General features: G+C 48.0%; 1 protein-coding gene across 5 annotated transcripts in view; it reads right to left on the reverse strand.

Moving 5' to 3' along the window:
- Positions 1-13359, reverse strand: part of LOC144102066 (extracellular serine/threonine protein CG31145) — a 250432-nt gene that overhangs the window by 6587 nt on the left and 230486 nt on the right. For all 5 annotated transcript variants that reach the window (XM_077635340.1, XM_077635341.1, XM_077635342.1 and 2 more), the window contains 6 exons: positions 6363-6455; positions 5806-5918; positions 4382-4535; positions 3563-3699; positions 2861-2942; positions 2179-2472 (listed from right to left, as the gene is read on the reverse strand). In XM_077635340.1, the coding sequence (XP_077491466.1) occupies positions 2190-2472; positions 2861-2942; positions 3563-3699; positions 4382-4535; positions 5806-5918; positions 6363-6455 (862 nt within the window). In that variant the 3' untranslated portion in view covers positions 2179-2189. The remainder of the gene's footprint in view (positions 1-2178; positions 2473-2860; positions 2943-3562; positions 3700-4381; positions 4536-5805; positions 5919-6362; positions 6456-13359) is intronic.

Genomic DNA, 13359 nt, shown 5'->3' on the forward strand with positions numbered 1-13359 from the left:
ACGGCCGCTTCGGACCAAATACAGCACCGCCGCCGCGTTCTTCGGCGCCATTTCTCGCTATAAATGAAGGCATTCGCTTTAATTTGCAAACTCTCATTCATATGTTAAGGTTTGAGTAACAACTAGGCGATGTTTTTGAGATTATTTGCCGATTTTTGAGCAGTTAAGCCTAACTATATGTCGTGTACATAGCCAAATAGCAACGACTACACTGCAGCTCTTCAGTTTCGTGCCCGATTTAACATTTTAATCACCGCTGAACACGCGCTGATTGGTCCCGAGGCTGCAGGTGCGCGCGCAGCTGCCTCAGCTGCCGGGTATCTGGCGCCGTCAAGGAGATTTGCGCATGCGCACTGGCTGCGTGTGGGCTCCCGGCACCCCGGTAAAGGTAACGGCAACACGGTAAACGGTATGCTAAAGGTGTCTGGTGTTTCGAAGTTAATTTACGAGGATACACGTTTATGCTGGTTGCTTTGACATGTTTGCGGTGTACACGAAAGTAGGGACAGACACAAAATGAGCGCCACTCATGCCGGTGTGCTCTTTTTATGCCTGTCCTTACTGCGCTGTCCGCCTTCGACAATGTTTCGAACTGCAGCGGCCTCTCAGTCGCAGAGGTGCGCATGGCATCAGCAGGGACTGCATACAGGACTACTGATGAAGCTGAACTATGCCTTGCCTCACCACGCTTATCTAAACCCTGTGATATATCGGTCAGTCCCTTAAGTGATTAGGAAATGCATATCCCAGAGTATAAAACTAAAAACAAAATGCCACACCTCGCCCCCCCCCCCCCCCCTAAAAAAAAAATGAGCCCGTTCATTCTTGAAAATTTTCAGGTAAGTGTGCTTGACATTTCGTGAAATGAGTGTGGTGTAACTTTTGTAAAATAAGAAAGTCACAGACGACCAATGCGATTCACGCGGCAGAGTATGCGTTAGCACTATAGTGTTCCCCCCTCCTGACGGTGCCGGGTGGCGTGATCCAGTCCATCAATCACCGCGTGCCACGCCTTAGCCCCTCTTCAGTCTCATCCCTCTTGGACTATAATTGCCGAGCGCAATTCCCCCTCGCACACGTCCTCTACCGTCGCCTCGCCCTCTCTCCCTCTCTTCACTTCCACCTGCCTTCGCCCTCCTCTCTCCTTTCCTCTCTCTCGTCCTTTCTTTCTCTCCATTTTGCCTGCTCTCCCCTGTGGCTTCGCCCGTCATATCAACGCCGGACACTTTTTTGCCCTAATGAGGGTTCTAATGCTAACGCATTAAAGAGAATTTTGGAAGCGACATCGATGCCTACTACAGTGCCGGTGATGATACCCAACCTTTCGGTGGTGTTCTTCCTCTGGGCGAGCACAGATATCTTCCAGTTGTTTCTCGTTCTTTATGTTCTTTAGGGTTGTAGGCTAACCATGACCAATCAGGTTAGGCAACTACGCCTAATTTATATCTTTGTAACCACACCCCCATATTTCAGCGGTCCAAACTTAGCGCTTCCTGATCGACAGCTGGCGCCAGCATAACTCTGGCCCCATCTCTCACAGTTTGCAGCAGACCTTTGTGGTAGGGATGCCTTAACGTGATAACGCTAGATCCAATGAGCAGCTGTTCAGACAGCAGCTCTATCAATGAAAGAAACTGAGATATTAAATGCGCTTAGCAGTTGCAGAACACCGTACAGAGGCGAACGTAAAGTCGTAATGTAAAGTAACACTTTTCGGCGCGCTAACTGGATCCTGAGTCTAAAATAAATTTCACGCTTTGCTGCATTAGTTTTTATCTTGGTCTCTGCATGCTCATCTGACATCGAGCCGCTTCCTTTTCATTTCTTAAGGACTTTTTTTTCCCAGACAGATCCTTTTACTTTCTTGCTACTTCGGCATTGTCATAAGTCCACTACTTGTGCTCTCCTCTGTACATAAAGCTGATGTTATTCGAAATTTCTCCATTAATGCAGGAAGTTGCGCTCCTGTCCTGCCGTTTGCTGTCCTCTACTACGTCGTCGTCACGGAAGCTAAAACTTTTTTTTTTCAAGAGTCAGAATAAGACGTAGCGCAAGCCTACCCCGCGTCCTGTTCCATCTTCACTTCCGCTCTGTAAAAGCCCAGAGCATTCAAATTACAATGGGGCTCTATCACCGTTCAAACCAGACATATGTCGAAGTACATATACACACACGCACCGGCTCCTAGCTCAGGCGTCGTCCACGATGACCACCTCGGCGGCCGATCGGTCGGCCACGCACTCGCGCACCACCTCGAGCACCAGGTGCAGGCGCCGGTCGAGAGCTCGCAGGTGCGCCTCCGTCAGCACCGGGTCCACGGGGTCCCTCCGCAGCGAGCGGCGCATGGCGGCGCTCAGCGGCTCCGGCCCGTTGTGGAACGACAGCAACCGGCGAAGCGTCGAGCGCCGCAGCAGGCAACACTGGTACAGCGGAGCCAGTATGCTCAACTCGTCGTGGTTAGCCTTGCCGAACCTGCAGCCGCGCATGCGCAGAAAACGAAGCGTGCGTCGGGTGTCGCCGCAGACTGTCGCGCAGGTGCGATAGCTGTCAAGTCTTGAACCGACTGGCATCCGTTATTACATTCGAAACAGCATACAGAGCTTGGATACCCGATCAGCTTAGGCGCTCATTTTGAGCGTTTGTTCTATTCTTCCTGACTGCAGAGGCAGATATGCAGTGATTTCTACACCCTAAACAGAAAGGAGTAAAAATGGAGTAGGGACAACTTACTTCCTTTGTACTTCCCTATATAGGCGTATTCTTGGTTAGAGTATACCCGCAATCTGGCCTGAAGCGAAGATTAGCTACCCGGCGGTTAGGTCGGAAGATAAAAGGAAGAGGCAGGATACCAGACACTTACCCTCGCCCATGGTCCAGGTGAAGCGGAGAAGAGTTGTTGCCGAACGAGAGGAACGTCTCGTAATGGTGCCGGTCCATGTTGCCTGCAGGGGTAAATGGTGCGTCTGTCAGCAATTTCTGCATCATGTGAACATAGTCAACAGGGCACGCAATATAACGAACACCTTGTAGACGGTGCAAATAAAGGCCATTTGATGTCGAGCCTACGCAAACTGCCACCTTGGAAGCAAGGGGTTGAAAATCGATGCTTCTGAACACTGCACCCCCCCCCCCCCCCCCCCCTGTCGAAAATGCTGAGCAACTAAATAGTCTTGTGTGTATCAAACCAGGACAGTAAAAAAGGACGGGTTTAAAAAGCTGGGAGATGCCTTTGTCCTGCAGAAGGCGTAGTTAGGCGATGATGACGATGATAATAATTAATATATCAAACCAGTCGGCAAGATACTCATGCTATTTGCACCCTGACCAAAGAAGTACAGCGGGTCAGCTGGTGAGACAGGTGGAAGCAGCAGGGCTTTTATGCATGGCAGTGGAAGGAAGGAAAATAGAGAAACAGACTGCACGATACACAAAAGTAAATGGCTAACGAAACTGAGCAGTAATTGAACTGGAAAGCCATGCTACAAATCCACTGTGGCACCCCAAGATGTGCTGCCCTGCCCCACAGCATGTTTGAATGACATCTCGACTGCGTGCAGTATACCTATGAGGAAGTCGAAGACGGCCATGTCCATGAGGTCGGGAAGCCGGCGCCCGCGGTCGTAGGGCGGCGTGCTTCGCACCTGAACGCAATAGTCATCGTCCAGTTCCCACTTCGCTTTCCGCCGCTTGTGGTAAGACCTGCGCACGGAGAACCAGACGTCAAGACTTGAACAGACGTATATGCTAGCAGACAGACTTCTCGAGTGGCGGTGGCGAATCGGCCTGAATTGAAGACACACATGATGGATTGCGTGACATTCTTGAAACCCTGGTTCTAAATTCGGTCGTCTGTACGGTGGGATTTCCTGTTTCGGTCACCGGATGTGGATGGCATTATGCCACCCTGGAGGAGCCTGAGCAAAATTTATTCGATCGCCATTGGTGGCACTGCAATCAGCATACGTACTGATCCGGGACCATGCAGTCTAGTGCTGCGCATTGAAATGTACAGACTATTCAAGTCTCTCAGCTGTCATGCAAAAGTCTTACCCTTTTCTACAAATTTTCATGACTTACAAGTTTCCATTTCCATAGTGAGATACAACAAGTGGTGCCCATTTCACGAGTCTGCATTTCACAAGCTTCATCCGTACGCATAAGACACACATTTAGCAAAGTTCTGAAAGCATTTTATCCTCTAAAAAGATGGATTTGTTCGCGGTGACAAAGCTGGCACGCGTGCCGTTGAGTCGCACGACTTGCACCAACCTCCGCCGCACCGGTACAGCCTTCTCATGCTCACTTCTGATGTCGGCGACAATACAAAGTCAAGTTTTATTTCCTGCACAGCTATGAAGGCATGGACAGTGTAGATATATACCTCCGCCACGGGTGTCTCCAGGACTTCCTGGGCGCGATGTCCTTGGAAGGCAGGAAGACGGCGAAGCTACCCTCCAGCATGTCTGGATTCCCGCAGATGGCGTGCGATGTGTCGCAGTAGTAGCTGCACTTGCCGTGGAAGCACAGGTTGTTGGCTGCCAAGGGAGGACACGAAGAAGTAGGTAATGCATTTCTATTAGGCTGTATTACATAATATAGGCCGATAAATCAACTTCTACAAACATGTTACAGGGTGAACGAAGTCCCTGACACATGTCTTTATTGCAGATATGACGAAGGGAGACTACAAATGCGACTGTCGGCGTCTTGATAGTACTAACATGAACAAGGCAGTGGAAAGCCTCAGGGTTGTTACCAACGTTTCGACAAGAGGACTTGTCTTCGTCCCAGACGAAGACAAGTCCTCTTGTCGAAACGTTGGCAAGCACCCTGAAGCCCTTTCCTCTGTTGTTCCCTTTGTGATTATCAAGAACCATCTGACGAACGTGTCTTTACCATAGTACTAACATGGCATCTTTCTGAGCTGTTCTGTTAATATCCTTCGCACCCTCCGTGCCATCTAAAGTTACTTATCTCGTTCCCCATCCAGTAGTAGCCAGAATACTTTGATTTCTGATTTCAAGTATTTCAAGTGCACACAGGCGGCTGTGTGACGTGTCTTTTCCTCGTTTACTACAGAAGATAGCTCGCATACTTTTCGCCTAAGCCCGAGGAGACGAAGCTACTACCGGTAGCTGAACCACAATCCCCTACCTCGTAAAAGCGCCCATGATGATGCTCTCCTGGACTGCATTGCCACATGCGGTACATATTCCGAAGCGCCCATTGCCCAGCCTGCATGGCCACTCAAGCTAACCCACTTTACCGAAGCCCACACTGCTACAGTCGGGTACAACTCAAGAAAAAAGCGTTTTTTTCCCTGCCAAAGGACCCCCTTTCCAGGCAGTGGCGTCGGCCGACTCTCATGAACCTGCTAGCGTGATAGTGCAGGGAGCGGCGTGGCAATGCAGGGAGGGGAATATCCCCCTTGAGAATCTGCCCACGAGGATCTGCCGACGCCATTGTCTGGAAGGGGGCCCTTCGACAGAGAAAAGCGTCTTGATTCTTGAGTTGTATCTGACTATAGGAAAGGGTCTCGTGACTATACAACCGGGAGCCCGCACCCTCGACAGCACCTCTCCGAGGTTCACATGACCATCACGGCCCCCGAAGGTACATTCCCGCGAGAGCAACCTCTCGGCGCCCAACAAGTCAGCGCGGCAATTTCCATTTACGACATGCAACACACGCTGTTCACTCTAGAAGAATGCCCAACACAGCAGTCGTTATCAGACGTGGTCTCAACAGGCGACTACCGGCTCAGGGCGTTCTGCGCGCGTTGACGATACTAAAGCGGCGGCTTACCGGGCGAGACGAAGAACGTCTTGAGGATGTCCTCATCGGTGATGGCGTAGATCTCGGTGGTCATGTTTAGCAGACGACCCACCACGGGAGGGGCCCGCCGGAAACCCAGGAGCCTGCGCATATAAACAGTGGCGTTTCCAAGCTGAACTGATCGGAACTGGGTGCCGATTTCAGCGACCACTCGAAGGAACTACAGTTGTATACAAGTGAATGAAAAAGCGGCTTTCCCGTGTGAAATGACCCCTTTCCAGCCAATGGCGTCGGCCGACTGTCATGTCCCCGCTAGCGTGACAATGCGGGGAGTGGCGTGACGATGCAGGAAGGGGCTATACCAAACAACGGAGGCGGGGTCTACCGCTTTCATCTGCCATTCCCTGCATTGTCATGCTAGCGTTCATGAAAATCACCCAACGCCATTGGCTGGAAAGGAGTACTTTCACAAGGGAAAGCCGCTTTTTTTTAGTTGTATCCGACTATAATTCATTCTAGAGATCGCGGCGCACGCCGAGCTTTGCGAAGCACTTCATCGGCTGAACAAACCGGGCGCAGCCGCTTACCTGTCTAGGTGGAACGCGGCGATCTCGCTGTTGTGTCGCTCGAAATCGACGAAGTAGAAGTGGTTGGGGTTGGTCTCCGTCTCACGGGAGAACCTGCACAATTATTGAAAGAATGGAAAGTGAGACACCCGGTAGTGTTACTAATCGTGGGGCCGAAATGCGTCGCCAATCATAAAATTTCTCCATTGGCTGTTGGGAAGTGACGTCACCAGACCGGAGTATTGTCACTGGCTGGATGAAAGTGACGTCATCAAACCAGAGCATTCTCACTGGCTGGAAGGAGTGACGTCACCAATAGGGAGCACTGCGATTAGCTGGAGGGAACTTACATCACAGGCTGCGTGAAACGTTTCCAGGACACAGGGGCTTCTTTTCAGCAGTATATTCTGTCACTTAAGACGCCTATGAAGCCAAGGAGGTTCTCAGAGGTTAGAACGATACTTTACCCACCCTCTACAGAGATTCTGAACTCCAGGGGCGCAGTAAATGCTCCACTACATTGCTTATAAGAGGATCCTGTGCCCTGGGAACTTGTGGCGCACCCTTTAGGTAAGGAATAACGCGGCTGAAGTATTAAAAATAAAAAAATGGACAAACGGCAGGACTGACAGAACATAATAAATCTTTCTAATCTTTTTGTGCGGGCACTTGACAGGCCATTATATCAACGTCCTTTTTCGCGATGGAACACCAGAGGGAGAAAAGAAAGACCGTGCTGTACGGTGACGATTGCATCCAATATCGTTGCGTTCACTATAGAGTCGTGTTGAGACCGGTAAAATAAGAAACGCGTCTCTCGGCCGGAAGACGAAAGTTCTGGCGCCATCTCTCCAGGCAGACCGTCTGCGCGTACAGATGTCTACGACCGCAAGCGTGCTCCGAGGCGAGCTTGGCCGACAAAGCCACACCTTTTTGGGTATGTACCCGCCGTAATTATTACTTGTTTTATTCTGCAGAAAAAGTGAGCCCATATAATACGTACGCGCGCTGTGTTGTTGTTCGCTTTCTTATTAGCTTTCGTCATGACACCCCCTTCATGAACGGGAATCCAAGAGTTGCCCGGTTCCTAGCGAAGCGCGACACACACACACACACACACACACACACACACACACACACACACACACACACACACACACACACACACACACACACACACACACACACACACACACACACACACACACATATATATATATATATATAGCAGAACGACCGGGCCCGAAAAGCCACGGATGTGAAGAAAGGAACGTTTTGAGCGTCCGCGATGGCTTTGTGCCGGACACGTCGGTTTCGTGGAACAAATATGAAAGGATATAAAAGAAAGAAGAGGAAAAGAAAGAGCTCAGGAATGTCTCGCCGTCATCACCACTGGAGAGACGACGGCGAACACGGCGGCGGCGTTCGTGACAGGTTTGCGGGGACCCGAAATGAAGAACGCTATTTGTTACCTAGTTCTTTTTTCTTCACTATTATTACTTTTTTCTTGTCCCTCTGGACGGCTTTACGTGTTCCGTTTTGGTAGAACTGTGCAGCGCATTGGAAGCTATGGCTAGCGCTAGCCATTGAAGCAAAAAAACTGTTGTTGTTGTTGCTATAATAATTAAAATATTTCAATAGAAGACAACAATAACAAACTACCAAGCGAGCTTAGAGGACGCTCAGTGTTTCCCGCGGATCTTACGCCGTATTCTAATAGGCGATATGGAGCACGATTTCTAGCTCCGCGAACCGAAAAGCGTGCTCGAATGGGCTATTTGGATTCAAATCCAAAGTTCTTAGTGACCTAGACGTATTTTTTTTGCACATTGGGAGATTCAGGACTGTTCTGCGGGCCACCGATTAGAATACGCCATTCGAATAGAAGCGGCAGACGTTGATGAACGCGCAGCCCACCTAAGAACACTGTTTTTTGAGGCTGAAGCAGTATTAGAAGAACATTTGACAGGCAGAAAGACAGCGACGATTACTCCACGTATATGAATGGTAGACATTCTTTGTATTTTTTTTTTCGCGTATCGCGTCGGCATCGTGATCTCCATCATCATAAGCCAGACTATACACCCACTGCAGGGCAAAGGCCGCTACCATGTCTCTCCAATTAACCCTGTCGCGTATCACGCAATGAGATGCATAAAAAAAAGGTTGTTTCTTGATTGCTAATATATGTTCCCTTTAATACCGCTGACATCTGTATGTGGGACTGAAGTCTTTTAGGGAGGGAGCGAAGGGTAGCCCGCTACTGAGACTACTTGAGCAGACGACTTCGAATTGAATAATGCACATTTGGCAGACCCAAACTTTTGTTTTTTTTTACGTACATAACTGCTTGTGCGTAGTTGTGCCGTAATTAATAATCATCCGTGCTTATGCGTCTCATACATGTACTATCGGGGACAGAAATAACTGCTTCTCGTCCTAGTTCCGAATGGTACCGCAGTGCATGGGGGCGCCCCCTGATAACGCACTTCTCGTGTCGGTCTCGCAGAGGGCGGCTGAACCGCAGAGGGGCATAAACCTCGTCAGGCGTTGTAGTCCTTGGTCGCAACAGCAATCTCCAGACTGTCTATTACGCCTACTCAAACAAATAAGCCAACAAACAGTATCCGTAACCTTCAAGAGCTTAATCCTTTCCAGCACAAATGGATCTGCTGCGCTCCGTTTGCTCAGGTGATTCCATTTGAGCAGACTCTTAACATACTCACACGATGCGCCAAGCGGTGCGTTATGTAGCGGATTTCATGAAGCAATTGCGCGAGATCGCAGCGATTTACAGAGCTTGTTAAACAAATGGTGGGGTCTTAACGAAGTTAAACCGAGCAGATATCCGAAAACATGCGTACAGCCTGATTGGGTCTGGTTTTGCTTCGCTGGGTCTCGGCACGTCTGGCGACGAGTCTGGCGAGTCAGGTTAAGCTCAGATCGAGGTTAGGCTGATCTGATCTGTCCGCGCCGCAGATTTTTGTTGTTGCCTTGATTACATGGCACATAGATGGAAATTGACGGGGACGACGATGTGCAATGCGCAGCGTGAGAGTGAGTTGCAGGTTAACACGATCGAGGCGTGACCGGCTGTGGCGATAGCATAGCGCTCTCGTGCAGTGGCCTGCGAAGCTGATCTGTTCGCACCTCCGCGGGTTCGAATGCCTGTCACGGTAGTGTTTATCTATTTTATTTATTATTTATTTGTTCAAGGCCAAATGGCCCTGCCTTTGCAGCTTTGGTCGTGAAGTGGGCCTTCCGCTCTAAAAGGAACCATGAAGGTGCAAGAGGTATACAAGAGAACGTGCAGGACCCGGCACAGTCATTTCTGCTCGCAGTTTCCACCGCGTTGCATGCTTTTCGTGAGAGCGAGCCTGGGCTGTGGCATTCGTGGAGTTGATTCTCCCCGCAGACGAACGTTTACAGGGCCCGTCTGCTACTCGCTGATCGTGGGTTAAAAAAAAAAAAACACGCGCAGAAGAAGGGTGAGATGTCTCCTCTGCGTCGCCCGACACGAAACCTGTCAAAGTGTCGCCTGCCGGGAACGGGGAGAAATTGAAAGGCTTCTTCTAGCCTTCGCAGGAGCAGCCTAAAACAAAAATAAAGGAAGAAAAAAACTCGCAAGAAACTCGCGTGTCGTAGAGTCGCCGTACTCGCTGCAGGTTCGATGGCGATGAGAACGGCAGGCAGTCGTTCAAAATGACGATTCGTTGCTTGTGTGTGTGTATAGAGATTTGTTGTCGGTGTTCCTTTCGTCCGGTGTTGCTGCTTTTTTTTTTGTATTTCGCCGCGTCTTCGTTCGGCACGACGGCTTCCGAGCGACCGCTCCATTGCGTCCCGACAGACAGACGTGCAAGGCGATATATTACACGGCGAATAGATCTTACTTGAGGCGAGACGAGGGCTAGGTTAACGTCGGCAGTTGCGGCTGGGCCATGAAAGGCGAATTTTCATTTATTTATTTTATGAGAGGGAAAGTTTCGGCGCCGCTTGCAATACGAAAGCGTGATGAAGGAATAAGCGACGCGGGCATGAGGAAGTTTTTGCGAACCGTGTGCGCGTGCGATTCCCTAATACACTCCGTATTTTAGCTCCTGCTTACGATGGCAGTCGCACGAAATCCAAACGCGGAAGCTACAGAAAAGGCTTAATTACGAATACTCCGCCGATGAACATCCATTTCTCCCACTCAGCTCCGTAGACTGGTCGCATGAAGCAACTCTAAACGCACGAGCTACACGCACTTAACCAGAGGTAATTTTTGGCGAATGAGTTCTTTCTAAAGTAGTTTGAGCTGGAGAGGTTACCTCTGTTGCAACATGCCTAACGCTGGTGGAACGGGCGGAACGTTACTTTTGTCGCTGTAATCACGCGACAGCTCCTTTTTAACGAGAAAGTACTTCCTCACGAGGTCAAACCGACTCACCAAGTTTGTGGGGAACTTGACCTTGGGGGGTGAGCTTAGCCAAAACATAAATAAACAAATAAAATCAACATTGCCGCGACTGGGATTCGAACCCGCGGCGGCGCGAAGAGACCAGCTTTGCTGGCCACAGCATGAGAGCACTATATGCTATCGCCGCAGCCGATCGTGCCTCGTGTTGAACTGCAACACACTTTCCCGGTGTGCATTGCACAATTAACGTCGTGTTCATCAGCTAACGCTGCTATCGAAGTAATGTACACACTCTCGCGCTATGCATTGCACATCCCCACCTCCATCAACTAATGCTACTGTCGAACTAATATCAACAATCTCGCACAGTGAATTGCAAGTTGTCGTTTTCATCAACTAAAGCCACTATCGAACTAACGTGAACAATCTCGCGCTGTGAATTGCACATTTTTCTTTTCAGCAACTAATGCTGCTATCGAACTAATATGAACAATCTCGCGCAGTGAATTGTACATTGTCGTCTTCACTAACTAATTCTACTATCGAACTAATATGAACAATCTCGCGGTGTGAATTGCACATTGTCGTCTTCAACAACTAATGCTACCATCGAACTAACATGAACAATCTCGCGCTGTGAATTGCACATTGTTCTTTTCAGCAACTAATGCTGCTATCGAACTAATATGAACAATCTCGCGCAGTGAATTGTACATTGTCGTCTTCACTAACTAATTCTACTATCGAACTAATATGAACAATCTCGCGGTGTGAATTGCACATTGTCGTCTTCAACAACTAATGCTACCATCGAACTAACATGAACAATCTCGCGCTGTGAATTGCACATTGTTCTTTTCAGCAACTAATGCTGCTATCGAACTAATATGAACAATCTCGCGCTGTGAATTGTACATTGTCGTCTTCACTAACTAATTCTACTATCGAACTAATATGAACAATCTCGCGCTGTGTATTGCACATTGTCGTTTTCATCAACTAATGCTACCATCGAACTAACATGAACAATCTCGCGCTGTGACTTGCACATTGTTCTTTTCAGCAACTAATGCTGCTATCGAACTAATATGAACAATCTCGCGCAGTGAATTGTACATTGTCGTCTTCACTAACTAATTCTACTATCGAACTAACATGAACAATCTCGCGCTGTGACTTGCACATTGTTCTTTTCATCAACTAATGCTACCATCGAAATAACATAACAATCTCGCGCTGTGAATTGCACATTGTTCTTTTCAGCAACTAATGCTGCTATCGAACTAATATGAACAATCTCGCGCAGTGAATTGTACATTGTCGTCTTCACTAACTAATTCTACTATCGAACTAACATGAACAATCTCGCGCTGTGACTTGCACATTGTTCTTTTCATCAACTAATGCTACCATCGAACTAACATGAACAATCTCGCGCTGTGAACTGCACATTGTTCTTTTCAGCAACTAATGCTGCTATCGAACTAATATGAACAATCTCGCGCAGTGAATTGTACATTGTCGTCTTCACTAACTAATTCTACTATCGAACTAATATGAACAATCTCGCGGTGTGAATTGCACATTGTCGTCTTCAACAACTAATGCTACCATCGAACTAACATGAACAATCTCGCGCTGTGAATTGCACATTGTTCTTTTCAGCAACTAATGCTGCTATCGAACTAATATGAACAATCTCGCGCAGTGAATTGTACATTGTCGTCTTCACTAACTAATTCTACTATCGAACTAACATGAACAATCTCGCGCTGTGACTTGCACATTGTTCTTTTCATCAACTAATGCTACCATCGAACTAACATGAACAATCTCGCGCTGTGAATTGTACATTGTCGTCTTCACTAACTAATTCTACTATCGAACTAACATGAACAATCTCGCGCTGTGACTTGCACATTGTTCTTTTCATCAACTAATGCTACCATCGAAATAACATAACAATCTCGCGCTGTGAATTGCACATTGTTCTTTTCAGCAACTAATGCTGCTATCGAACTAATATGAACAATCTCGCGCAGTGAATTGTACATTGTCGTCTTCACTAACTAATTCTACTATCGAACTAACATGAACAATCTCGCGCTGTGACTTGCACATTGTTCTTTTCATCAACTAATGCTACCATCGAACTAACATGAACAATCTCGCGCTGTGAACTGCACATTGTTCTTTTCAGCAACTAATGCTGCTATCGAACTAATATGAACAATCTCGCGCAGTGAATTGTACATTGTCGTCTTCACTAACTAATTCTACTATCGAACTAATATGAACAATCTCGCGGTGTGAATTGCACATTGTCGTCTTCAACAACTAATGCTACCATCGAACTAACATGAACAATCTCGCGCTGTGAATTGCACATTGTTCTTTTCAGCAACTAATGCTGCTATCGAACTAATATGAACAATATCGCGCTGTGAATTGCACATTGTCGTCTTCACTAACTAATTCTACTATCGAACTAATATGAACAACCTCGCGCTGTGAATTGCACATTGTCGTCTTCAACAACTAATTCTACTATCGAACTAACATGAACAATCTCGCGCTGTGACTTGCACATTGTTCTTTTCATCAACTAATGCTACCATC

The sequence above is a fragment of the Amblyomma americanum genome, chromosome 8, assembly GCF_052857255.1.
Source record: "Amblyomma americanum isolate KBUSLIRL-KWMA chromosome 8, ASM5285725v1, whole genome shotgun sequence".
NCBI classification, from domain to species: domain Eukaryota; kingdom Metazoa; phylum Arthropoda; class Arachnida; order Ixodida; family Ixodidae; genus Amblyomma; species Amblyomma americanum.